Source organism: Cyrtonyx montezumae, unplaced genomic scaffold, assembly GCF_038088225.1.
Source record: "Cyrtonyx montezumae isolate F1298 unplaced genomic scaffold, pur_monq_1.0 scaffold_7, whole genome shotgun sequence".
Taxonomy (NCBI): Eukaryota; Metazoa; Chordata; class Aves; order Galliformes; family Odontophoridae; genus Cyrtonyx; species Cyrtonyx montezumae.
This window is the reverse complement of record NW_027072078.1, coordinates 4672563-4699451: the sequence shown is the minus strand read 5'-3', so window position 1 is coordinate 4699451 and position 26889 is coordinate 4672563. Positions and strand designations below refer to the sequence as shown.

At 46.4% G+C, this 26889-nt stretch overlaps 3 protein-coding genes across 6 annotated transcripts in view; 2 read left to right on the top strand and 1 right to left on the bottom strand.

Moving 5' to 3' along the window:
* Positions 1–9125, top strand: part of UNC80 (unc-80 homolog, NALCN channel complex subunit) — a 115454-nt gene extending 106329 nt beyond the window's left edge. For 2 of the 3 annotated variants that reach the window (XM_065751262.1, XM_065751263.1), the window contains 5 exons: positions 344–400; positions 6314–6395; positions 6831–6942; positions 7207–7418; positions 8221–9125. In XM_065751262.1, coding sequence (XP_065607334.1) covers positions 344–400; positions 6314–6395; positions 6831–6942; positions 7207–7418; positions 8221–8484 — 727 coding nt within the window. In that variant the 3' untranslated portion in view covers positions 8485–9125. The remainder of the gene's footprint in view (positions 1–343; positions 401–6313; positions 6396–6830; positions 6943–7206; positions 7419–8220) is intronic. The other variant, XM_065751264.1, reaches the window with a different exon arrangement.
* Positions 9126–11417: 2292 nt separating this feature from the next.
* On the top strand, positions 11418–13220 carry RPE (ribulose-5-phosphate-3-epimerase). 2 transcript variants are annotated; one of them, XM_065750523.1, is made up of 6 exons: positions 11418–11542; positions 11625–11704; positions 11778–11917; positions 11997–12131; positions 12223–12309; positions 12681–13220. In XM_065750523.1, exons 1-6 carry the CDS (start codon positions 11421–11423, stop codon positions 12801–12803), a joined length of 687 nt encoding a protein of 228 aa, XP_065606595.1. In that variant the 5' UTR covers positions 11418–11420; the 3' UTR covers positions 12804–13220. The 2 variants fall into 2 exon arrangements, with proteins under 2 accessions (XP_065606595.1, XP_065606596.1); XM_065750524.1 differs by lacking the exon at positions 12681–13220 and adding an exon at positions 12469–12524.
* Positions 13221–15691: 2471 nt separating this feature from the next.
* Positions 15692–26889, bottom strand: part of KANSL1L (KAT8 regulatory NSL complex subunit 1 like) — a 55550-nt gene continuing 44352 nt past the window's right edge. The window contains exons 9-14 of the mRNA XM_065751298.1: positions 25312–25436; positions 24085–24209; positions 23491–23545; positions 18881–18993; positions 18058–18238; positions 15692–17482 (exon numbers count right to left, since the gene is read on the bottom strand). Of these exons, the coding sequence (XP_065607370.1) occupies positions 17234–17482; positions 18058–18238; positions 18881–18993; positions 23491–23545; positions 24085–24209; positions 25312–25436 (848 nt within the window). The 3' untranslated portion in view covers positions 15692–17233. The remainder of the gene's footprint in view (positions 17483–18057; positions 18239–18880; positions 18994–23490; positions 23546–24084; positions 24210–25311; positions 25437–26889) is intronic.

The window sequence follows — 26889 nt, the reverse complement described above, 5'->3', positions numbered from 1 at the left end:
GGCATAGAAAATGGCTTTGAAAATAGTTCCTTGCCCTTCCTTCCTGTGGAAACACATCCTTTTGAACCCCTCAGCAAATCGAGTCACACCAGAGATGTATAAGTCTCCAAGTAGTTTAAACTCCCTCTAAAAGACTGCTCCTGTTATCAGATGTTCTTTCAGCTCCTCTGAGTCATATATGTGCTGTTGAGCGTGCGAGACCAATTAATGTTACCGTCCTTTTTTTAATTTTTAATTCCACTGATATTTTTTTCCCTTGAAAACAGAGACGATCGCATGCTTTTTTTTTTTTTTTTTTTCATTTTCTTTCCTTAAATTTTTAATCTCCCTGCCCCTCCTGCAGTGAACCTAATGTCCTCGATGACTCCCCGAGCCTGGCCACTGAGGGCAGCCTCTCTAGGTACAGTGTTAACACTACCTGTCTGTCAGTGTGTGTGCTGGGAAACAGACTGTTTCCGACCTTTGTCTCTTCCCCTCACCTTTTGTTGCTCTTCCATCTCTGTCTCTTGTGGCTCATTGATATTCAGGCCTGCGAGTCAAAGGTGTAGCAAATCACCTTCAGTTTTCAGCTTTGATTGCCAATACTTTGAGGAAGCTAAGGGTAAGGAGAAACAGCAAGTGAAATAGTGATCTGTCTGGCTAGCATGGGGGGTTTCCCCTTATTTAGCAATTGCGTGGAAGGCATGAGAAAGATTATCCACAAAGCATTAGCTGTAGCCTGTTATAAGTATTAGTCTGGAGGCTTATATAATTATAAACAGAGACATCTGTTTTTCCATTCATCTCACAATGCTGTCACCACAAAAGATTTAATACTAATATCAAGCTGTGTTCTTTAATGTTCACTAATAATACTAATTACAGTAACTCCCATAGAACGTAGTTCTCTGTGGATGCTCTACAGTAATTCTCATTGTTTTTGCACTTCTCAAACAGCAGTTTTAGGAAGCTTTGCAGGCACACTATTAATCTGCATGTAAAGTTGCCCCATCAGAGCTGGAGTTTGGGCCGAGCTGTTTAGCATTTCCTGTGGACAGGGGAGTTTGTGTGCAAGCACTGATAGGGCTGTGCCTGTCAAATGTGCCAGGAGTGAGCCTGGAAGGGGAGGTCTGCACCTTTAACAGCTGCCTCGGACACGCTCCTCATCCTTAAAGTCTCTGCTTACGCCATGTTTGCCAGGTCAGGGAGCTCTCATGAGTCCCAAGAGCCGCTCTCTCTCTTTCCAGAAGAGCAAGACCCCTGATGGTGGCTTCAGGGAAGATAACACGCTACTTTGTTACTTGACCACGTCAACTGAAGATGCAGATACACTGAGAGGCATTTGTGTGTGGTTTTTATTTTGTTACTTAGATTTTACGTGTTAGTTGTTGCTTTTTGAGACGGGTGCAGGCTGCTCTGTTCATTTGTTCATTCTTCTCAGGTGACAAATGGAGAGTTTATCATTGGTTGCATCACTAAGATCACCCTATGACTCACAGTGTTCATTGTGTACTTGAATCCTGCTTTGGCAGATTGGCTTTTAAGCGATGCCACTGTAGGAGTGGCATTAGGAAAAGACATGGGCTTGTCAGCAGAGGCAGGAATGGGGTTATCTGTTCCTGTGTTACAGCAAAATTGATTGCATGAGCAAGTTTGGGGGCTTAAAGAGAAGCCAAAACTAAGGAAGCGAAGGGCTATCTCATATACAGAATTAAAAGCTCACCCCAGTTGAGGAAGATGAGACAAGAAGGTCCATATCTGAGTTAAAGCTATCATGACCTGATACCAGGCTACATCAGTGTTGAGTTTGAAATGTCTCGATCTTAAGTTAAGTCAGAGTCACATCTAATAATGGTGGCTGGGGCAAGCAAAACGAGACAACTAAATCAATAGATGAGTTCAAAAGCAGTAGTTTATTTTGAACCCTGAAATGTAATCAACTGTACAGTGGGTTCTTATAATTTGTCACACCAGTTCTTGCTGGGGACCAGGATGCTGTGTCCTCCACCCTGCTCTGTGGTACAGAGCTTTTCCTGGGATAAGGAGCTTAACAGATGTATTTGGGAATCATTTTTTTAGAGGTTTATTATTTATGTCGAGGGGCTGCAGAACCTTAGAAAGAAAGAGGACAAGGAAATACTGCAAGCTCATAAGAAAAAGCTAGATTACATTTCTGTGAGCAAGGAAAGTCATTTCAAATGTGCTGTTCAATTGCAAATTGGATTCTTCCTCTAAAGCACAGAAGTAATGAAGCAGACAGTGTAGGAGATTATTGTGCTGTGGGGATCACAGGATAGAATAAATGTGTTTTTACATTTAGGAACATTAGCTTTGAATAAAGCAGTCTTCAGTTTTTCGCACATAACTTTGATTGGAACACAGCAACAACAGTTGGATTGCCTTCTGAATTCAAGACCTGAATTTAATCGTAACTGACACAAAGAAATAAATCATATGGACATTAGACCCTTATGGAATGTAGGAGTTTTAAATACATAAAATAGTGACAAATGCAAGAATGAATAAAATCTGTTTCCCTTTGTTCTAAAACAGTTAGAGCCTGCTGTGCAGAATAGCAGAGAAGACAGGAAGGGGGCAGCACTGAAGTGCTCAGAAGTAAGCAGGTAGCATGGGCTACAGGGCTGAGGAATGTTTGTGCCCACCATCACAAGCTGTTGTGTTTGTAATCTGAGAGGAGAGCACATTTACCCCAAATCAGGAAAGGAAAAAGAATGAGAACTTACTGTAATGGAAATCCATTGCACAAAGGCATTGCCTGTTCATGTTTATAGTTATGCCTGTCCTAGCTTCATGATACCTGATAGGGAAAATCAGAGCAAACTCATATTGTCAGGGCAAGCATAGCAGATCTAACACCTGCAGGGCTAGCACATGTCTGGGAATACAAGAGCTGGAGTTATATCTACATTTTCCACTGGTCTTTGTCTACTAACCCTCCTCACTCAGATGTCTTGGGACACAGTGTGCACATCCTCCCGCAGTCGCTGGCAAGCATGTACACCTTTTTAACAGACCTTTAAACTCCTTGCTTCCTTTGTTTTGTTTTCCTCTTTTATATTTTAGCTGCATCGTTTCGTGACGTTTGTGAACATCACTTACTGTAATTACCAGCAGGACAAAGTTTCTTTTAGCCCCCCACAGTGTGACTGGCTGACGTTTCTTGTAGTGCTGGCAACATGCTTCTATGAAGCTGGGTTTGTCTGATTTTTTGCTCGCCTGTCTCTGCCATAACTATGAAATGGAAGTAACGTTACTGTGAGCGTAAAAACACTGACTGAGTTACTCAGGGAGTGACAGAGCATCTTTGTGATGGGCAGGAAATTTTTCTGATTTGTTATTCCTGATTAAATCAGATGTGTGTAGTGCAGCAAAACCCTTCTTATCAATCACATTGCCATAGGAGGGAGAGGTTCTGTCAGCTGAAGCACCGTGTCATTTAGTATTCTCTGATTGGGTCCCACAGGCTGCCAGAAAAACAGTGTACTCCTGGCCAGGTCTGGTAAACAAGGAGAGGCAGGAGAGGAGGGAAGGTTGACTCAGAGTCAACAATCTGTCTGCCACACTCATTTTCATGGAAATATGATCAGCAGAGCTGCTCTTTGATGTGAAAACAGACCCACGCAAAGTGAAAGGCTTTATCTGAAATTTCAGCCACTCATCTGAAATTTGTGGTCTTTATGACTCTCCCTCTTCCTTCTTTCCCTTCCCTTCTTCAAAATTTGGGGACAGAAGGCAAAGAGGCAGCCACATGAGGACTGTGCAGTGTGCAGACAGCTCTGCAAAACTGTGCTGCTCTCCAATCCAACATTTGCCAGCAATAATTATCTGCAATTTCAGCTCGTAAGATCATCCTGATTTGTGTCAATTAGTGTAATGATTCAGTACTGGAAATAAACATCCACCAGCACTAAACTCATTTCACTTATGATATTAGCCAGGCTGAAAATCTCAGACTCCAGCAGGAGGACAAGAAATCCAGCCTCTCTGTTGCTCACCTCTCTATATGTCTGTCTCCAGTGCACAGTTTCCTCCATGCAAATTGTTTTTTTCTTCGTGCATAGCCTCTGTGCCCTCACGTGGTCCATGTGCTCTCTTTATCTAACGACTTTTTCAAAGTAGTTTCATGATGCATGTGCGGTGAGTTTGTTTCACCACTATCAACAGTGTTCTTGTACTGAATAGAACTGTAGTCTTCCTGCTACAGACAGGTATGTCTCCTTACTCATGTAACTGAGCTGCTGTTCCTTCATCAGACATTTTGACAGTATTCTCAGAAGCTAGTCCAGTGGACAATTTTTCTTTTCAAGGCCTACTCTAGCCAATACTTATTTAATTCCCAGACTGGCGGTTACCCTTACAACTTCTTAAAAATCACTGGACTAAGTTTTTGTGTAACTCTAGAAACAGAAGATCAGGAAATTTCTACAAGCTTTGAATTCGGATAGTCTGAATCGCAAGTCAGAAGGCCAATGGGAGTGTAGTCTCTTTGCTTTAATAAGGACAGGAACACAGTCCTGCTCACAAGAAGCAACTCTGCTTATTTGTACGCAGGTGATTGTGTGATGTTTAGGATGCCTTGTGTGTAAATCATGTCACTACCCTATGTAAAAGCTGGAAAAAATGTGCCAGAGGCTGGTGATCTCATTTGGAGGAGCTGTCTTAGGGAAGACTCAAATATATCTTTGTTTGTTCTGGCTTTGAGCTTGCAGAAGCTTTTCCTTTTTTCCAAACCAGCACAGCTGTGGTGACATTGCCACAGGCATGGCTAGGATTGTGACCTTGTGGTCAGACAATGAGAAAAGGGTTCAGGGGCTGAAGGTAGTGTCTCTCCTGAAGTTGCCAGCTGTCTCGCCGCAAAGTTTCTGGACACGCATATGGTTTAGTGCAATGTCTGGCTTCAGTTTAAACTGATAAGAGAGCAAGGAGGAGGACTTTCAGTTCATTTAACCAGACTTGGACCTGAAGCAGCCAGGAAGCTCATATGTTGTGTTCTACCAAGCTTAGGAAGAGCAGTAACTTCTGCCAAGGGGAGGAGAGAGCTGTTGAGGAGACAGAACTTCTTAAGCCTCTCCACAGACATCCTCCTTGTCTTGTCTGACCATGTCAAACCTTAGGTTTGTTTTCTTCCTCTGCTCGTGTTAGGTCAGGTATTAAACCCTCACGCTGTAGGTGGTGCTGAGCTCCTCCAGGGAGATCCAAGGAAAACATCTAGAGAAAAGAATGTTGTTTTTCTTTAGACTAAGGCAGGCCAAAAGCAAAACCGATTGTAATACTGCATCTGCTACAGTGCATACCAGCTATAGCTGGAGGTTGCTTAAACAGGACGTGTGGCTCAGTGGATTCCAGTCTCTCCCAAATAAGCAGCTGCCTGAAATAAAGGAAGTCTATCTAAATGTTAGTTGCTGTTGTAAATGTATGTCTTTTAGACATAGTTCATTCAGCTAATATGTTTTGTGACTGCTGTCTGCTAAGTGACCAATTTTTAACTGTTGGGAGGAGTATGGTACTTGATAAAAATGAGGGGAGGGTGGTATTGTTATAGGAAGTAGATTTAATGATCAGTGGAATAGCAGAATGAGATGGTACGTAGCTGAGTCTGTTTTATTGCTAAAGATTGTTTTGTGCCAAGATACTAAAAACTAAAAATGTGCACTTTTATGTTTATATGAATTATATGTTCACTTGTATTTTTCATCTGTTAGCTACAGAGACTCAAGGCTGCAAGTGTTGAGTGTGGGGCCTTGTTCACATAACTCATGCATCCATTATGTGAATAGATCCTTTGTCACTTTGTGTTTGTTTTTTGTTTGTTGACTTAAATTGAAATTAAAACCAGATGACAAAATTGTGATGAGGCTGTGGAGTCTATTTGGGTGGAAAAAAATTGCTTTTATAACGTTATCCAAGAAAAAATTGAAAAGCAAACAAAGTTTTTGAGCTAGGAAGCTGATATTCTTGCCTTTGTTGATGAAGCCCTTGTGGCAAAGGATGCAGAGAAGTGAGTGTTGCTGAGTGGGATGCATCAATCAATGACTGAAAACTGAAATTTGCAGTTACTTATAGTTGGATGCTACCTGTGCGTGGCCAAGTCCTGAATGCCATGACTCCACCTCCCACCCTCTCCTAAGCCTTGGAAGCCACAACCCAACAGACACGTTCCCACCATCCTTCAAAGGCAGTATGTGCTCTTTGAAGTGACTGTGCCATTAGTGGTTTATCTACCTATTTATTTATTTTAGTCACAATTGCCAGGACTCCTGCTAGTTATACAGGATGCTTCTGTGCTTGACCTAATGCCGTCGATATCCAACAGGGTGGCAAGTGTGCAGAGTGAGCCAGGGCAGCAGAACCTCCTTCTGCAGCAACCCCTGGGGCGGAAGAGAGGTCTGCGGCAGGTGAGTGAACAGGCCTTGATTGTTTTTTCTGGCCTGTATCTGTTCTGAAATGATTTCTGGATGTGACGTGTCCCTTTTACGTAGTCTGTGATACTATAGTTGATTTAGCAAGTACTGTAAGCTATGAGACCTGACGAGCCCTCCAAAAGAAACTGTGCTTTGTTTTGGACTCCGTGACTCTTTCCTCTGCAGGTTTTTTGTTTGTTTGTTTGTTTTTATTGTTTGTTTGGTTGGTTTCTAAACTCAAATGGTGTCACACAAAGTGCATTGATTACATTTTGTAGTGAAACTGAAAAGACACTGAAGTTTTCCTATGAGGGAGATGTCTAAGCCATAGAAACATTAAATATGTATCTTTAGCCTTCCTGCAGGGGTTCAGTGATGTGCTGTATGAACACAGCTCAGCCTAATACAACTCTTTCTTTCAATATGTAGCTTCGAAGACCACTGCTGTCACGTCAAAAAACTCAGACTGAGCCTCGTAGCCGCCACGGAGCTCGACTTTCAACCACCCGGCGGAGCATCCAGCCCAAGCCAAAACCAAGTGGTAGGGCAGTACTGCATGTTCAGAACCAGCACTTCATATTCTAAAGTAGAAAATAGAAAGTAGATCTGTGACTCTTGCTATGGCTTCAGAGGAAGCCTAGGAATAAAAGGCTTTTAGATTGGATGCCATCTAGATAGCCTATAAAGATGGAATTAATCCTATCTTGCTTGTAAAAATGCTAGAGATGCTGTCTGCTTTTGTTCCGTTTTCCTGTCCGAATTACAGTATCTTAATATTCAGTTTTCTGGGCTTTGCACTTCCCAGCAGAGCAGAAGCGTTCAGTGACTTTCACTGAAGCCCAGCCTGAGGCAACACCACCATCCCCAGCCAAGTCCCCAGCTTCAGCTGCCCAGGAGCAGGGCTGCAGCCGCAGCAGCCCCCAAGAGAGCAGCAAGCAGGAAGCACCGAGTAAACCTGTGCTGACAAACTCACCTGCCATCATCAGAGCTGATCTCCACAGCCAGACCACCGGCCAGGTAGTGTGTCTGACAGTATTATCATGTGTGTCTGCCTGCTGCTTCGTCTCAGCCTCAACAGCTTCAGTGCAGGGCAGATAGATATAGCTGTACTACAGCAATATAGTGGAAGCCTGCTGATGAGTAAAGACTGTCTTTTTTCTTTAGATTAAATTTTATCTTTTTATCAGCCCTTCACTTCTCTACCTTTGCAACAATCCTTAGTTTGCAAATCCTTGTATCTTCTCTTTTCTTCTTCCCATCAGACCCACAAGCCTTCTGGACCTGTGTGAGTTCTTGTCAGCTGGTCTTTGCACCTTGCTCTATGAGCAATGAGTCCTTCAGGAAGGACTCCTGCAAAAACTCGGGGGGGGTTGTATCAACAGCCTCATGTTTCAAAAGGAGCTGCTTGTTCAACATTTTTGTGTGTTGGACACCACTGAGCACAGTGTAGAGATAATCACAATCACTGCTTCAGCGCACTGACACTGCACTGTGACGCTGAGTTCTCTTTTACGTACTCAGACATCTCATGTCTTTGGGGCGTATGGCCTTTGCCATGAATGAATGTGAGACGTTCTTGAAAATATTACTAAACCAGGAAACTGCCAAGTGTTACAATCTGAAACTTGTCACATGTCTGATTCACCAGGAAAAACTGTAAGGGTAGAACTTTAGGGACTTAAAATCTGCAATTACCTAGCCCCTTAATGGCAGGAAAGTAGTTCAGAATGAGGAAATATTTCACAAACGTTCCCTTGCTCTTTTTTCCTGTCTTCTCCCTCTTTCTCTGAGCCTAACCACTACTTTTCCTCTACTGCAGAGCGAGGTACTTTCAGCAGAGAAGGAGAAAGAGGAGAGCGTGGAGTCCCGGCCAGCCACAGCGCAAAGCACGCCACCCACACAGCTCTCCGACACCGAGGACTATGCTGGCCTCGAGACCACCAGCTTACTGCAGCACGGGGACACGGTCCTCCACATCAGCGAGGACAACGGGATGGAAAACCCCTTGCTGGCCACTCACTTCAGCTTCACACACGTGGAGCTTGGGGAGACGGACGTCGACCTCGATGAATCTCACGTTTAACTCTTAAGGAGGTACAGTAGTGGGAGGAGGAAGAGAAACTGTACCTTCTCCTTCAAGTTCCCCGGTAACTAGTAACTAACTTAGAGCACTTTATTATCCAGAAGCAGAATAGAACTAACAGCTCGTTGCTATAGACTGGCTAATTTCTATATGAGGAATCTATTTATATCCAGGGCAAGCCTGTAGGAGCAGAGAATTTGTACAAAATTCTCAGGGTATGGGTGTGTGGGCAAATGTGTGTGGTCCACAAAGCCTTGATGTGGCAGCCATACTCTGTGATAGGCAGCTGCTCTGGGTAAGCAGGCTGAGGTAGTGAGCAAGGAAAGAGAGACCTCTTTGGAATTGCAGCCAAGATTTATTTTTGTAGCTTTGTTGAGAAGAGGGCTGGTTGAGCAGTAGCTGGATGCCAGGCTTTTACAGCTTGGTACCAACAGCGAAAGCACTGACAAAAAGTACCAATCTAAAGCTTGACTTTTGTAAGTCTGGGACCATTGTTTCTTACTTGCAGAGCAATGATAAGCACTGTGGAGCAATTAGACACTTTTTTTCCTTTTTAATTTTTCTGGCACTGCAGACTTTAGTTGACTTTTATCTGTTGGTGTCATTCCACTCTAAGATACTGCCCTCGTGCTACAAAAATATTTGCTTTGTAATACTAAACACAGTACGTACCATGCAAAAGAATGCACGTGCTGTGTGCAGATAGAGATGGATGGGGGGTGAGTGGGCTGCAGATGGTACACATTGTCCACACTGTCCTGCTTCTGTGTACTGGGTGATTTCGTCCCTACAGCTTAAAAAAACACGTAGGAAACCACATCTGGAACATGTGGACCTTGTGGTACCTTGCAACTGCTCCACTGATGCTGTCTTGCATACTTAAACATAGGGATTTAAAGTAAATATTTATATACGGTATTTTCGTGTTCCTTATAGATACAAACATACAAATATATATGTACTCTGCAAGCAAGAGATGGGTATTGCAGGGCAGAAACTTGACGAAAGAATCTATTTTTGGCATGCGGAGATTCTATTTAAAGAGGTTCCATTTTATGTGTGTGATGTTGATGGTTGCAAGCGTGAGATATGGATGTGTTACATTTATACCTATGTGGCAATCCCTGTGGGGGAATCAGCTGAGGTCACAGCTCAGTTAAGGGAATTAGTGGGAAATGTGAATTTAGCCATTAGCTGCTTAGGGACAAACTGCAAACCAGCTGTGAATCAAGCCATGAAATCATAAGCAGTGCCCAAAGTTGCCCCGTGCTGTGGAATTCTCGGGCAGCCTTTTTGAGTGTCTGTGAGGAGGAGATACTGTGGTTTGTGACTGTGGCATTACTGTGCAGAGAAAAATGCTTTCGTGAGAGTTTGCAAAATGTGCTAATTGCCAGCTTGGCCCCTAGGGCTTGGAATTCAAACGTATGCGTCATAAAGCAGCCTTACTGCGGAGATGGAGCGATATCCTCTCCGTCTCCAAGGGAAGGGCTCGTGTCTCCTGCCAGCATCTCCCTAGGACCTGTTTAAGTACTGCTGTGCAAATGCTTGTCTTGCTGCCCTGGTGCAGCGTGCAGTGCAGACCGTGCTGTGTGGTGGACAGTGATCTGCATGCCTGGCAGCAGCAGGCTGCAGTTGTGCTGAGCCGTGCAGCCCTGGGCCGTGCTGCCTGCTGTCTGCCAGATGCTCACAATTGCTGGGAGCTGTCAGGGGGGAACCTGTGCACAGCAAACACCTGCAGCCAACAGCAAAAGCCATCCTGCTCCCCAGCTCAGGGGTGTTAAGCACGTGCAGTGTGGGGGTGAACTGCATCTGTTGATCTGTCTGTCCATCTGTAGGCAGTGTACTAATGCAACTCTGAAGCTTATGTGGTGTTGTGAGGGAGATGATAGGGTGGCAGCCTCAGAGCTGCTGCTGGGGGGTGTCCTGAATGACAACCTGCTGGCTTTGCTGACCACCCCGTGCTCTGCCCTTCTCATCTCCTCGGTGTGCGGCAGCCTGTGCCAGCCACCTGCAGCAGCCCGCTCTGCATCAGCTCCTAGCTCAAGGAATTGCTGAATTCCAGATGCTAAATGTGTAATTGCTGACAGTGACGCACAAGTGAGAGAAAACAGCTCCACTCTGACAGCCCCCAGTGGGATGGGTGCGGGTGGGCAGCAGAGAGCTCTGGTGCAGCACAGCACGGAGCTCAGGGAGCGATCTTTTTGTTGGGAACGAGAAGCATCCTCTGTGAGGGGATGCCTCAGTGCATACTGCGCTCCAGCAATGACTAAGCGTCGGTGATTGATTTCATTCCGTGTATGTAATCCGTGTTGCCACAAAGGTGTCCCCGTGCCGGCAGTGACGCCGCAGCAGTAAGCCATAGGCAGGCCTGGGACGCCGCGTTCCTCGCGTGCCCTGCCGGCTCCCAGCGCAGCTCTCGTGGTGCCCTGTATGTCGGTGTGGCCGCGGCCTGCTCGTGCTTCGCCTTTCCATTGCCTCTCTGTATCGGGACCGCTGTATTTCTGCTGTGAACGCGGTGCTGCTCCCTTAGCGTTAGAGGCCTTAAGCGCGCGTGCTGTTGAGCTGTCCGTGCCCGAGCCCCGTGTTGCCGTCGGTCGTGCCGCCTCGCCATTTTATGCACACGTTGTTCTGAGGCCTAAATACAGAGGCAGAAGGACGGAGCTGTGTGTGTGTGTGTTCGCTGCCGTGCCCGCCGTGCTGCCGGCCCGCGCGCCCTCGGTGGCCGCGGGCACTGTGCGCCGCGCTCGGGGACGCGTCGTGCAAACAGCCCCGCTCGGCCGAGCCCTCGTCCTCCCAGCGGCACTCTGTCCGCCCCTCCGCCCGAGGCCGCGGCGTTGCCGGGGAAGATGGCGGCGGGGGGGGAGAGGAGGGGGACGGTGCCGTTCCCGTCCCGCGATTCCGCGCGGCGTTGGCGCACGCGCGGCGCGGCGGCGGCGATGGCGTCGGGGTGCAGGATCGGGCCGTCCATCCTGAACAGCGACCTGGCAGCGCTGGGCGCCGAGTGCAGCCGCATGCTGGACTGCGGGGCCGACTACCTGCACCTGGATGTAATGGACGGGTAACGGCCGCGGAGCGAGGCGGGCGGCGGGCGGGGGCTGCGCGGCGCGCGGCGGCGGTAACCTGTGTGTTCGGCCCCCAAGGCACTTCGTGCCGAACATCACCTTCGGGCACCCCGTGGTGGAGAGCCTGCGCAAGCGGCTGGGACAGGAGCCCTTCTTCGGTAAGCGGGCCGGGGGCGGCTGGGCGCGGCTCGGCTCGGCTCGGGGCGCCCGCTGACGGCCTACCGCCCGCAGACATGCACATGATGGTGGCCCGGCCCGAGCAGTGGGTGCAGCCCATGGCCGTGGCCGGCGCCAATCAGTACACCTTCCACCTGGAGGCCACGGACGGCCCGGGCGCGCTCATCAAGGACATCCGCGAGAACGGCATGAAGGTGAGCGGGGCAGGGCCGGGCTCTGCGTGGGGGCCGCGAGGCCGCACGCGTTCCCCGATGGCGCCCCTCCCTCTGGCAGGTGGGGCTGGCCATCAAGCCCGGCACCACGGTGGAGCAGCTGGCACCCTGGGCCAACCAGATCGACATGGCCCTGGTGATGACGGTGGAGCCGGGATTCGGAGGGCAGAAGTTCATGGAAGACATGATGCCGAAGGTGAGCCGAGCGTCCCCCACCTCCTTCGGCTGCGTGAGCAGCGGCCCTTGGCCGGGCGTGATGTCCTGCTGCCCTCTGTGTGTGCCCTCAGGTGCAGTGGCTAAGGACGCAGTTCCCATCGCTGGATATCGAAGTGGACGGAGGAGTTGGGCCTGACACCATCCACAAGTGTGCAGAGGTGAGCAGCTGCGCTTGGGTGGTCTTTGTGCTCAGAGGCACTACTGCCCCTTGGAAAGCGACTGTGCAGGAGGAGCCGCCCTCTGATGGCTTTGTGTTACGGGGAGCTGAAGCAGGCAGTAGCGGCGTCCTGTGGGGTCTCAGCTCATGCTTGTTTCAGCAGTGGCTCCTGAAACCTCTCCTAAGCTAAAGGTGGTGTCCTCGTACCCTCAGGTAACAGGAGCAGGGATGAGGAAGTTACCTGCTGGGGAAGTGCTGGTTGTAGGAGTAGCAAGTGCCTTGCAAGTAGTGCTCCTCTGTCCTTCAGCCTAGCGTCGGTCGCTGCCCTTCCTTGTGTCCCACGTTACTGAGCAGGTGTTTAATGTCTTCCAGGCGGGTGCAAATATGATTGTGTCTGGCAGTGCCATTATGAAGAGCGCAGATCCAAGATCTGTGATCAATCTGCTAAGGAATGTGTGTTCAGAAGCTGCTCAGAAGCGGTGTCTGGATCGGTGAGACCTCGAGCAGTGTTCCAGAAGGCTCTGGGTGCACAGGAAAATCCTTGTTTCTCGTGCTAAGGGAGGTCTGGATGAACATTAATCATGGAAACTTGTTGCTGCTGAACAGAGGAATCATTCCTTCACTGCAACGAAGCAAGCAGCAGTGAAAAACGCCCTGTGTTTCAGGGTTGGAAATGCAATGGTTTGAACCTGTTTCTTGATTCTGTGGAGGCTAATTGTATGGCACAACCTGTATGCTGACTGAATGGAGCTGCCGTTCAGTCTTTGCTTGCTAAAGGAGTGTAGCATCGCTGCAGGCCGTTACTCTCGTGGAAGACTAGCGGGCCTGCCTTACGCTGTTTGTGTTTGTCATTTCATCTGTGCATTCCTACAAAACTTCCCCGTTGTCCGCATTAAACGCACTTCTGCTGTGGTAAGTCTCCCTTAAGCTGTCGAAAATGAGTAGTTTGGGAAGAAAGTTTGTGACAAATGCACTGCGTTAGGCCTAGGAATCCCGTGCGTGATTGTCAGAAATACTCCTGTGTTTTGCTTTTATCACAAGGAAGTACTTAACCTACCTGAGTTGTTCAAATACCAAACAAGTTGGTGAAACACCTTCAGCAGGTCACTAAAATTGGGGGATATCTTTTATGTTTCAACTAGTGATTCAAGACAGCTCTGAAATTCCTGGAAGTGACAGGATTCTGTGGAAGAGCCTTAAAATACATCATCTTGACCCATACCCTCTTCAGTTAACGCGTATACCCAAGTCAGTGACTAAGAAGTGATTTCACTGTGTGTAAGTTGAAATCCAGTGGACAGTGGGGTTTGTTTCTTTAGCTGTTAAACAGCTTAACTCTACTCTTAGTTACTAACCCAAATAGTTCTCATACTTTCCATTTGTTTGCTCTATCCTTTCTGGTTTGGCCACGTGAAGTAGGAGAGCTCCAACCTGGAGGAAGACTGGAGCAGGGTGTTTCAGATAGACTTGCCCGCCGTGGCTCTTATTGGCCTTGCTCTCTCCTTGAAATTTTCATTATATTTTGCACGGTATTTTTGCCTGTGCTAGTTACAGAAGAGTTGCAGAGAGTGCTGCTCTGGGGAACGCACCGGAAGGCTCAGCAGCCACAGCCTGTCCAGGCAGGGCAGCAGTCCGTGTGGCTGGTGCGTGTGTGGAAGGCTGGGACGAAGCTGGGTACAGTGGTGCACTGTGCACAGAAATAGCAAAAACAAACAGCTATCCAGAGGTTGCCATGGGAGGCGGAAGCGTGACTTCTCATGCTGTTCAAAGCAGTATTTGTCTCCTACAGCTGCTCTGAAGCTGGGATGAATGGTTTGATGACCCTTTCTGTTGTTTTGGAAAAAAATAGGCCCAGTCGTGCTACTTGATTGAAGGTGCTGTGTGGTGTTCTGAGCATAGGCCAATGCAGTATGTTTTCTTTACAGCTTGTAGTCACTTTGTCACTTTAAATCTGCAAGTTTGTATTTGCACTGAGTCTTAGATTAAGCAGTGCTGTGAGAGACACTACAGGCCAGGAACACTGCTTGCTCAGTTGTTTCTTTCCCTGTCATGCAGCTGGTTACTGTGGCAGCATCCTCTTAGAAACCTCAGGGTAAAGCTATCAGTCACTGCAGAGCTGAACAGTCTATAGAAGGAACAGTAGCAATGGTGGTTGTTCTACTCCTTAGCACAACAAACACCAGGACTGTTACAGTGCTCTGACAGATGGGAGTTTTGGCAAGGGTGGAAGGAGGAAACTGAGGGCGTGTCACAGGGACAGCAGAGCTGAGGCACTGTCAGCACTGGAGAACAGGGTAAAGAGCAAGGCTGGGATAAGATGTGGTCCAGGCACAGCTTCAGTAAAAAAAAAAAACAACAGCTCAATATGAGCTCACTTGCTCTTGGCCACCTCCCTCAGCAGCCTTTGCCCTCTGTGCCTGTGCATGCCACTCACCTGATGGAGGCTCTGTGCCCTGGTGCAGCAATCTGTGTACGGCACAGTTGATGCTCACTGCTGCAGGTGGAACAGGCTGAGAGGAAAAGGCTTTGGCTGGGGACAGAGGGAGAGAAGGACCAAATGTGCACTTTATTATAGTTTGTTCAGTATGTTTTTCAGTCCCCTGGCTGCCCAGCCTGTCTTTGCCTTGCTGTTTTGTTGCTGCATTGTGAAGCACTATGTTGAGCAAATGCATCTGCTGACTTGCAGCTGGCAAGATAACAAACAGCTGCTTTAGGCCATCCCAGCGGAGGCGACCCTTAAAGGAGCAGTGGTTCAGTGGGACACCACAGCTTAGAGCTGTACAGCCAAGCAGGGCAGCTCAGCAGTCTGAGTCTGGCCAAACTTGGGTCATCTGTCTCTTTTTTCTCACATTTCAACTTTTCAGCTCCCTCTCCTCATACTGACGTAGAAAACCCCTCTCGCTTTTTCCCCACATAACATTGGGAATGTGTTTCCATTTCCTGACTGCGCCTTCAGGGTGCAAGCTGGCTGCCTGAATCACTCTGAAACTGCTCTTGTATGTCAGGAATCACACAGCAGGAAGCCCTGAGCTTACACCAAACTGGGCAAGGTTCTGACACCCTCTTTCTGAAGGGCTTCACGTAAGAGGAAGAGCCCTGCAAACACAGGTGGCATAGAGCATTCTGAAAGCTTTTCCCAGCAGCAGACGTGCACACAGGATGAGCCACAGCAGTCAGCTCTGTAGATAGATGTTGGGGGCAACCTTGGCCACGGGGCACCAGTGTGTCTTTGGTATGACAGCACAGCAGTCCACTGCCATTTGTGTGCTTGCAAAGCCCTTCTTTGGCCAAGCAGGTCTCCGTGCCAAGAAGTGTCACTATTGCATCTTCACTTCTAAAAGACCAGCAAATTCAGACTACATACAACAATATATATATATGTGTATATATATATATATATATATATATATAGAAATAACTTTTAATTAAAAAAAACCACAACCTTGCATCAGAGATTATAGCATCAGACATTGAGGCAAGATTCAAGTTTTAAGACAAACCAGTGTTAAAAAAACATTTAAAAAATACTCAGAATGTGCAATAAACTACAATTAGCGGTAGGTTGTAGTGTTGAAACTTTACTGAACCGTTTTCAGATGTCCAGTGTATATTTCCTGTCATTTTGACAAAAAAAAAAACAACCAAAAGAACTGACACTATAACTGGGTCGTGTGTCCAGTGCCATTCAGTTCCAGATATTACACACAGAAGAAAATTTTGCACAAAAACAGAGACTCCTATAATATTGCCTTCAACTGTCCTACACAGAAAAACTTCCTGTTGGTAAATTATACCTACATTCAATGCTTAATCTTTGTTGATACCTCTTGAGACTGCAGATACATTGCAGACTACCCTATTTAGATGCAAGTTCAAACAACTTGCTTTTCTTCACTCACTGTGAACTCGCTGGGAAACTAAAATTGTATCTGGCATCACAGTGGAGAGCTTTTGGGCTTTTTTCCTTATTGGTCTTCTAGCCATCAGCCATCTCTTCCTTTTCAGCTAGTCACCAAATGTTGGCATACGTACGAGATTCTTGAAAGGCACTGTACAGAAATTACAAGACTTCTTGTCTTTAACATATCAAAGCAAGATATCGTGAGCCTCCTTTGCTACTGAAGGACTAAAGTGAGATGACCCAGAATGCAGTATTGAGAGAGCTCCTCTTCCCTTCCAGTCCTCTATACCCATTTGACAAACAGGAACCCTACTTTCTGAGTAGCATGGACTATTGAAATGCAGTGGTCTACTTCTATCTTATTGCTTGAGGACGTCTATACAAAACATGCTCTGGCACTACAGAGAGCTGAGTACAGATTTTAAGCTAAAGGCAAGGCTTCTACACCACCTGCTTTCAAACTGCTGCTTCTCACCTGCCCTTCCCTCACACACAGGTTACACGCATGCATTTAAAGAGGTGGATTTTCTGCCCCATGTTCATGCCACACAGGAAAATAACAAGTGGTTATTGTTTCTCCCCGCTATACTGTCAAGTAGTTTTTCTGTGTTCAGTTGAAGTTGTTGGCTTAAGGTAGACAGCGTATCCTGCCACACCACAATCGGCCGGAACCAGAAACGCATTTGAAAACGAACAGGACAAAAAAGGATGACCAGTAACAAATGTGGCTGTATGACAACAGAAAGCAGTGAATGCTGCCAGCAATTTATGTGTGCCCACTCCCAACACTGGGAATATTAGACTTCCAGCTTGAAATAATTACTTTCTCTTGGGGTTCAGGAGGAAGAAAGTGTTGTCTTTGGGATTTATCCTGCCTGTTACAAAGCAAGAAAGAAAATATATTATATGCAGCTAATGTACAGGTTTTGAATTGTGCTGTCATATGCTGTGTGAACAAGAGAGATTTTACCTTACACTTTTCTCCACCTTAATTGGCTTTCATAATGAACCACATAACTCCCTGTCACCTTTGCTTTCTTGTGTTGCTGATTCCCAGGCAAACGTTTTCGCAGTCTTCTGCCTCTTCTGCAGCTTGTTTTCGTGGTGGAAGGCCATTGTCTGGCAAACCAGTGGGCGTACATGGAGCACAGGGAGAGTCGCTGGGGAAAGCTGCACTTGACATTTCAGTCTGATTTGTTATTTGATCTTGGCACAGTAAAGCTTCCACCTCTTCATCTGTTAGTGGAAAAACTCGAAGTTCCCACAGCCCAGACTGAAAGGAATCGGAGAAGAGAGGAGAAAAAGGGATTCGGGTTGAGTCTGAACTGATTAATTATGTGCAGAACGATCTGCTATCAAATAACAAATGAGCGTCATTCTTCACAATTGTTTGCAGGGCTCTCCAGATACAGAATAGGACACTGCTAGGCACCAGCTGTTCATGTAAGCTGGCTTCGTGTGCTTTTGCATGAGTACCAGAGCTGCGGCTGTACAGGCACAGCACGGGAAGGGGAAAGCTCTCTTCCCTGCTGCCATGCGTCAGGTACCTGGCCCTGACACGCTCAGGCCTGTCTGGAAGGCTGGGCAACCCTGAGCCCAGGCCTGCCACACTCGCCTCTGAAACACGTGCTGTGTTGGCTGAGCAACAAAAACTTTACCCGCCGACACATGTTAGGTTTCATTCTTCAACTTTCATCAAACACACACATCTAAACAGGAGCGCTACATTCAGGCCACCTAAACTAGGGTGACAGCCTCAGGTGTGGAGCAAGGAGAGACACAGTTTTAGACTAAGAACCGGCGGTCTTTGCGGGCCTGAACGGCCTGGGAGCTGCTGCAGCCACCCACCTTTGCTTCCTGGCTCTCCCTGCGGAGTTGTGCAATCCCTGAACAAACAGAGCTGTGGGCCTCAGAGGTCAGGTCAGGAACAGGTTCAGCAGTGCAGTGCAGTGAGGCACAGGAGCTGCCGGGGTGGTCCTTCTGCGCAGAGTCTTGGCCGTGTCGCCCGTCAGCATTTTTGCTGTAAGATCTAGCATGGGATAAAGGAGGCAAGAGTTACAAGACCTTGAGATCATTTTCCTTGTACGTGCTACCTACGCTCTACTTATTTAAAGCAAAAGAGATGAAAATGCGTGGTTCTCAACCTCGCAGTTGTAAAGAGCACTGCTTTGGCAGGGGGTTGGACTCGATGACCTCTAGAGGTCCCTTCCAACCCCCACAGTTCTGTGACTTGATTTTCCCAGAGCTGAACTGCAGACAGATCTGTACAATGCTCTCCCTCTTACATGCGCTGTTTTTCCCAGTTTTAGGGAGAGCTCTGGACCAGGTAGCTGGCCTGCAGTAATGAACCTTTCATGCTTAAGCAGAAGGTCCTTGGTGCAGCCTGTCAGGTCAGTGAAGGGCTCCTGCTGCACAGTGTGGCTGGGAGTGGCACAAAACTAAACCTTACTGACTAATTGCTAACACGCTGAATTTCTTTAGGTTCTGCATGCTTCAGAACTGCACGGCTGCCTTTTTACAACTACAGATTAGACCTGGTACTGTCCCAGACGAGCTAGTCAACAAGGAGTGCCCTTGTTTTCCCTGCTGTCACAGGTCCCTGTGACAGCTGTGCCAGCAGCCGTGGTGATCAGTTCAGCAGGAGCTCCCCTACCCACGTCACTACACCTGCCTGCTATTCCTTCTGGGCCAGCGGCTCTGCTCCCACAGCGACCACCTCGCTCGCTCTCTTTCTTCATACTTAGTGTGACGTGAGGAAAACACTTCATCTGACAGATCTTCTGCCTGTAATGACAAAGGAGAGAGAGACAGCTGCTGCTGTAATTAGGAACTTCACCAGAAACAAAGACAGACAAAATTACGTGTGATTCTATGGAGGCCTGTTCCCAGAACGCAGCAGAGGAGAGGATGATGGATGCCTGCAGGATGAAGGCACATCAAAATTATGGGATGCTGTCACCGTTTATTACTTTGTGTGCCTGTAGTCAGTTTGGATTGATACAGAAGCCATCCCCCCTTCCAACTAACACGTGTTTTCCTGTGGTGGGAAGTGGAAAATTAAAAGGATGGCTATCCATAAAGAAGGCAAGCAAAAGTTCCTGAACTTTCCAGAGCCTGCTGCCAGAGGGGGCTGGGAGACGGAAGGATTTGCCAGGTGCTCTTGAAGCACAGAGCAATTGGTCTGTGATAACTCCACACAGAGAGGCACACAGCAAACCTGAGGTGCCGCATTCCTGCTGCGAAACCAAGCAGAAAATTGCTTCTGCTTTGAAGACAGCACTTCTTAGGGAGTGATCTGCACAACCCAGGTACAGCTTCACCCAGACCTAACAGAACTGTATGTGAACTAACTGCTCGCAGTCAGACACGCCAGTTTTTTAGATAAAAACTCCTCAGATGCAGCTCTCTGACCTTCACTTCGAAAGAGCCATCTTCCTTTCTCCTGCTGCTTAGACGTAGCTGTGTGAAGTGCGTGGTGCTGCCCGTCCCTCTCCCTCCCCAGCTCAGGGCGAGCTCTTTCCTGAGCCACTCAAGTACTGCTCAGAATGGTTTCAGAGTGCTCCAAACCATTCAGCTGCCTCAACCTTCACCTAAGAGCTAAGGCTGGCAAGAGCGTGCAAGTGCTGCAGACGAGGATTTCTGTGCCAGCTGCTCCCAACTCAAAAGCAGCAGAATTCTAGGAAAGAACAATTCTGTTTGTAGGAGCCACGAAACTGCATCGCCAGATCAGCCCTGGACAAGAACTATACTAAAAACTAAGAGTCATGGAAAATAAATACAGTGCGTTTGTGCTGCTTCAGACATCCCGTACAGTGACATTGCTCAGCTTCCCAGGGACCAAACTTCCAACCTAAGCTGCTGGTCATGAACTACAGCTCCACAACAAAATTCAGCTGGGTTGGCGAAAGGGGCCCAAAGCTGCAATTCAGTGCAGCCTGAACCAGCCACGGGAACCATTTGCTAGAACTGTAGCTGCCTGCTTCCTCCTCAGCTCAGCACTCAACAGGAACCGTGAGACAAACAAGCCTGCTTTGTTTGCCCAGTTCATGATTTCTTTGTGAAGACTCCTCGTTGCTTTTATGTACTTATGTTGAACACAAACTGCTTTGTTTGCTGCTGATTTCCCTTCATGGAAGTCAACCTAACGTGTTTCCTCCTCTCTCTGGAATTCACCAGCTCTGTCACTTGGATGGCATCGGTCAGGCTCTGCACCTCAGTTTAGATTCCACTTTTCCAAGGTCAGTGATGTGCAGTGCAAAAGTGAGAACTTTATGGGCTACCAAAGTGTTATTCCCTCAGGGAACATTTAGGATTTTTCTGTGTGCTCAATTTCTTTTGAAGTGCAAACAAAAGATAATTCTGAAAGAAAAACTCGGACTTTGAAAATACTTTTCTTAGCAAATTGCCAGAACTTTTCATGCTGGGAAGAAACTTCATTTTTAATGAGCTTCCTTTCAGAATCAAAGCCCACATTCCTCCGCCAGCCAGGAGTTCTGAAATGCTGAAATAAGCCCTCCTCTACCTCTTCTGTGGCTGATAGCAGAGATTTAGCTACTTGCTTAATTGAGTTTTACTCTATTCCATCCAAGACTGACCACTGATACAGCTTATTTTAAAATTATTATTTGTTCCACAGACAAAATCACATTACCTCAGCGTGAAAGGTCTCTACTTTGATTCAGTGCAGCCTTTGTTCCTCCCTAAGACTTTTTATATTTCCTCAACCAACTTTAGGTTAATTTATGCTTACTGTAACTGGAGCAGTTTGATTTTTTTTCCCCACAAAGAAGAGGCTGAAAAAGGCCAAAGAACTGTCATGACTCGTCAGAAGGATCTGGCACTGATGATGAGAGCAAAGGCTGAAAGGTCTTTCTGGATTTCATGCACCTCTGAGGATTTCCCATGAAGAATGTGACTTTGCTTCCATTTAGATGTGCATTATCTGAGTCTCATCTAGCTAAGCTACAAGACACTGGGCATTCATGTTGAATAAGCAGGAACAGCACCAAGAATAAATGACCAGGAATATGTCTGAAGAATTCTCAAAACAAAGTCAGTGCTTCAGTCTTCTGCTTCATGGGAAACACCACGTCATGCACAGTAGAAACAACTAAGCAAAACTAATTACACAAATAATTATTCTGAAGTACCTGCCATTACTACAGCAATTACAAAATAAATTTTAATGGTATTTTATTCCTTTGTCTTGCCAGAAACTTTAGCCTAGACAAAACAAAACAGGAAAGCCTGTGCCACACCCTCCCATGCATTAAAGCAGTAAGAGGCTGCAAATTCTTACATGCAGACCAGGAAACACAAAGGCTGCACGTCTAATACCTACATATTTTGAGTATATCGAGCGAACAACAGAGCAAACATAGATAGCAGATTAACTTTTAGAGTGCCCAACTTCTGTGTTTGTCCTTATAAGGCAAAACTTCCAGAAACAAGAACTAGGTACCCAAAAAAGGTAAGCTTATTGTGCTGTGAATGGGAAGTCACTGAGTTCCTACCCTTGGCAGTACAGCTCCTGTAGAACCTGACAGATTTGGGACTCCACGTTTGTTTTTAATTCGTGGAAACTTTTGGAACAAGTCTGTTGCATCAAGTGGAAGAAATCCCTAAGTGCCGACTGACACGAGGAGTTTTAAATTTAGCCACGCAGAAGTCAAGCAGGAAAGAAAACTATTCTATGGTACCATCACAGGCTGCTAGGCAGTAGAAAGCTAAGAAAAAGCAAGCTTATGTTTCTACAGCAGCCGACAGTACATTCTGCCCTCTCTTCTTCCGCAGTGATCTGCTGAGGCTCACCTCGATATTAATAGAAGGAAGAATTTCAAGAGTCAGAATGTCAGTGAAGTGAAGAAAGGTAGCACTGCTGTTCTCATGCCTTTTCTCAAGCTTACTCAGTAACAGAACTGACTCAGCCTAAAACCTGAGCGAGGCAGTGGAAGATTTGTGATCAGACAGACACCTTTTTTCAGTGCTCAGAAAAACATCCTAGCCCATTAATACGATCCCAAGAGAAAGAGGGAAAATTGGCAAAGGGCAACTTAGAAGAGTAAGATCTTTATCATATTCCTCATCTGACATCTCTCTCATCCTACCCAGCAGCTGACAGACAATACTGAAGTGGCACACCACAGCAGGAGGCAAAGCCGCTTTATTGTGCTCAGGTTATTTCCTGGCCAAGTGATGAATCATACATGCTGAACTAAGAAGGCCAAACACCAATGTACTGGGAGGGCTATTTAACAATAAGCACACACACTTCACAGAGGGACACCCTGAAGTCCCTTCAGTATTATGTTCAGCACAGTCTTTTGGACTGTTACATAGAAGCAAAACTTTCCTACTAATAAGGCCTCTAAGCCCCAGCTGTAATGTTCTGAAAAATGAGCTCAAGAATGGACATTGTGGATGAAGGTGTAAACACTAATCCCATAGCTACAGCTATTGGTAATGGCCTGCAGCAGAGACTGGAGAGAGACGACGGATGTTCAAAGGACGGTGGAAGTGGCAGGTTTGTCTTTTGACACTGCAAGAGGAGCCACAGTAAGGCTAGAACAGAAAACCAGCCAAGAGAGCAGACCAGCTGTTACGTTCACTTTGGGGCTCAGCATCAGAGGGGAAAGGAACCCCGCAGCCTCTAAGCCCACAGGCATTCCCTGAGGGAAAAAGGGGGATTTTTACATCTGGAGAAAGGACCAGTGGTAGCACATGATGCGCAGAGCTGGCCAAAAAGGCAAGCAGGAAATACCAAAGGTTATGTTGTTCCTGAGGAAGCAGAAGAGCTTGCTTCCAGCAGGAGGGATGAAAGAACACTGAGATGAAAACTTGAAGGACCTTGTGGGCCTGCAGGCAAAATGCCAAAACTACCTCCTGAAGGGCAAGAGGCCATGGGAACTGGCCACGAAGGAGAAGGACAAGAGACATTAGAGCACAGGTAGCTCCAGAGACAGTTGGAGCAGCAGGGCCAACATCTGAGTGCTCCGGAGCAATGGGACCCTACGTGAGCTCTGACAGTGCCATTAGCAAGGGACACGTGAGCTAGACAGAAAGGCAGTCACTGATGGAGATACTTGCATTTCTGACATCCACTACAGGGTCAGGTAGGTTGAGGTAGGATATATTTCCTGTTCTGATACCCAGTACTTTGTTTTTGAAATGTGAAGCTTACCAGGATTTGCACAGAGGCAGTGACTTTAGAAAACACACACTAATTATCCTAATTATATATTCAGTTTAACCAAGCAGTTGGTTAATTAAAATACAGCTTACCTCTTCATCATCTGCATGAGATCTTTCCAAAGGTTCTAATTCAACAACTCTCCAGCTAGAAACAAAACGAGAGAAGTCAGTTTACTTGAAAGCTGGCTCATTGTTTCAGCTGTAAAGAATCACAAAGTCAGCAAGGTTGGAAAAGATCTCTGAGGTCATCCAGTCCAACTGTTCACCTGCCACTGCCTTTCCCCACTAAACCATGCCCCTCCGTATATCGAAAGGTTTCTTGAACGCTTCCAGGGATGATGACTCCACCACCTCCCTGGGCAGCGTGTTCAGCGCCTGACTGCTCCTTCAGAGAAGAATCAAGATGATGTGAAATCCCTTCTATTTTTAACCAGTCTCTGCATTGCCATCATTTTGTGTTTTATTTCCCTTGTGCCGTCAGCAGACTGGTCTTCCTACCCCCCCCCTTTTCATCCACTCCTATACACAAATTGAAGTGCATAGTAAAAAACAACAACCAAGCACATGAGAAGATCACCTCAACGTCACTATTGTAACGTTATCGAACTACAAATTGTCCATATCCTTAATGCTGTTGTGTTCATTTTGCCACCCTCTTTACAACTACGAAGGTCACAAACAAACCTTGGCGTAAGGATTTCTTTGTACTGTAGTTTCTCCAGCTTTGATGGTGCCACCAGTGACATTGGAATAACGATGTTGTCTATATCATAGGAGCTCTCACTTCTCAGCCTCCTCCTCGAGTTATGCTGTACAGCAGAAGCAATTCAAGATTTATCAGCTTACAATGTAGGAACCAGTTGAGAAATAATAGAAGTGCACCAGAAGAAACTCTAAAAGAGATTCTAGAAGTCAAGTGACTTTTTCTTTTAAAAGGAATTTCAGCGTATCTTAAAACTTTCTCATCGCTGAGACTTACTCCTTGCTTACATAACTTTCTGAAATCATTGGGTATTTTCCTAATTTCAATTACAATTAATTTTGAATATTTAAGAAGTCTTCAAATGTAATGATCCCTTCTTCACAGTTGAATTTCTCTGCCATGATCATACCAGGATTCCTGTGTTCTGTGCTCAGTAGTGCATGGAACCTACAGGGGTAAAAAACTGAGCTTCCTTGAACACAGCAGAAAGTTTAGCTTTAAATCATAGTATGTTACATATTCAGCTAAAAATTGAGATACTATAACGGTAATGGAAAGAGATCTGTGCATAGCCAAAATTGCCTGGAAGATGTATATCAGAATTCAGTTCTCCAGCCATCATCACTAGATTAAAACTTAGCAGGCACCAGCACAGCACTAGGTTGAACACAGCTGGAGGCCTGAAACCTGAGTAGCGTAATGAATTTGTTCATTACATCCAGTAGAATTAAAACTAAGTCTTCTCAGGGATTTTGCTGAATCGGAGCTCTGCTGCTCCTCAGTAAACATCTAAACCAGGGGCTTTGCCATGTGCAAAGATGTTTCAAACAGCAAAGCTGAGGCTTAACAAGTGTCAGGACTGCATTTGCTCTGTGAGACCATTCTGCACAGCTGCATCAAAACCAAAGTGTTTTAAGAGCTCTTGTGTAAACCTGGAAGCAGACGTTAGGGTATAACCCACAAAATGGGAAGAAAAAGTGGAAGGCCCAGTGCCACTAACTGAAATGTTCACTTCACTTCTGTGATCTGTAAAACTCTTTAACAAACGATTATCTGTTTCCCAGTACTCCACCTGGAATAATTAATGTAAAAAACGTGTTTTTTTAACGTAACTTAACACTGACTTAGAAAGGGCACACGTTTTGGATGATTGATTTGCACGACTCCGTTACCATTTCAGCTACGACAGCAATCCCTTTTTCATTTACCTGTGATGAAGTGCTGTGAGTGGGCCTGGACATGGCGCTGATATTGGTCGCGGCTGCAAAACTGCTAGGGGATTCTGGTTCTGCATGTTGAAAGGGGAACGTCTCAAACCTACTGTTACGTTCGCCTGTCCCAAAAGAACAGTAACAACAAAAATGCATACTGACTCTTGTCTATTTTTCCACACAGTAATAGTAAAGTCATTTCTAGAAGCCCACAGCTATCCACTTGAGATTTAACGAGCACTAAAAAAAGCTGTCTAAACAAACACTTGTTACTCATCCCGTCGTTGCTGTTCCAGAAAACTTGTCCCTTTCCTTCTGCAAGGGATTTGTTCTGCTGGAATCAACTTCATATGGGCAAATCCTGCTTCTTATTACAGCAAGCATCCTAGACTACACACAGCAAATCCAACCAGACCCAGAAGAATGCTTCCCAGCATCCCCTTAGAGTGCTTCATCTCTCTGATGTACCAGTCCATAATGGCAGATTCCTCCAGGATAAGTGGTCAAACAATACAAGAAAACTGGCAGTGAGGCCAACAGACAGAATTAGTTCCTCCATCTCCACATGTGGTTTCTTCTAGCACTGGCCCACTGCTCCAGACAAATCCTAATTCCTCTTTACTCTTATTCAGCCTCAGTGGAAGCAGCATTTATGGGGATTCAGAAGTTAACCAGCGGCGTTCTGCCTTCCTTCTACCTTAATGCCCAGATGAAACAAACTGAGAACGAATGAACAATGAATAAAAAGAATCAGCAGATTCCAATGTGAAAAAAAAAGCTTAAGTCAGATCCTAAATCCAAACTGCACAGGCCAGGTCAAGGACACGAACTCCCATCTCCCAGGCAGTGCTGCAGCTCCCTGGCACACGGCTTTTATTTTTGGCCTTGTTCATCAGGCTGACCTTCCCCATGGATAATTTCTCCTAGAGGGAGCCCAAATTAGGAATAAATATGTAGTACTACACCCGTAGCACTAATAAACTAGAACTGCTGCTGCTACTCACAACTCTAGCACAAAGCAGTTCTCTGGCACTGGGAAGCTGTGATCCTTACAATAAAAGATGGATTTTTACTTGTTACCTCAAGTAGCCAAATACCATTAGCAGAGCTCTAACTATAAGCCTTTTGAAGTTACATCAAGAGGCTTTCTCCCTGGTGCTCCCAGCATCCGCAGTTGTTGCTGTGTACATGACAGCTCACTTGGGGAAGCAGCGTGGTCAGCACTCGCCTGCTGGGGGCCGGTGGGAGGAGAGGTGGCACAGGAAGAAATGTTGCTGGTGGAGGGGGAGCGGGGCCATAAGCATCTTGGCTTTCTTCTTGTTTTTAAACAGAACGTAATTTGTGGTTAAGTGATCTCTGTGGCAGTTCCCACACCCCCACCTGTGTTCTAGCATTACTCCTGGGTATGTGCTGCAAGTGTACCTGCCCATCATGTTCACTGACGAGTTAGACATTTTAGTTCCTTCCTAGGGGACGTCTTACACTAATATAGTCTGCCCTCTTACTTAACATTTTTCTTCCTATCTTTTGGGAGGAATTTTGCCAAAAGTTTTCTCAAAGTTCACATAAATGAAC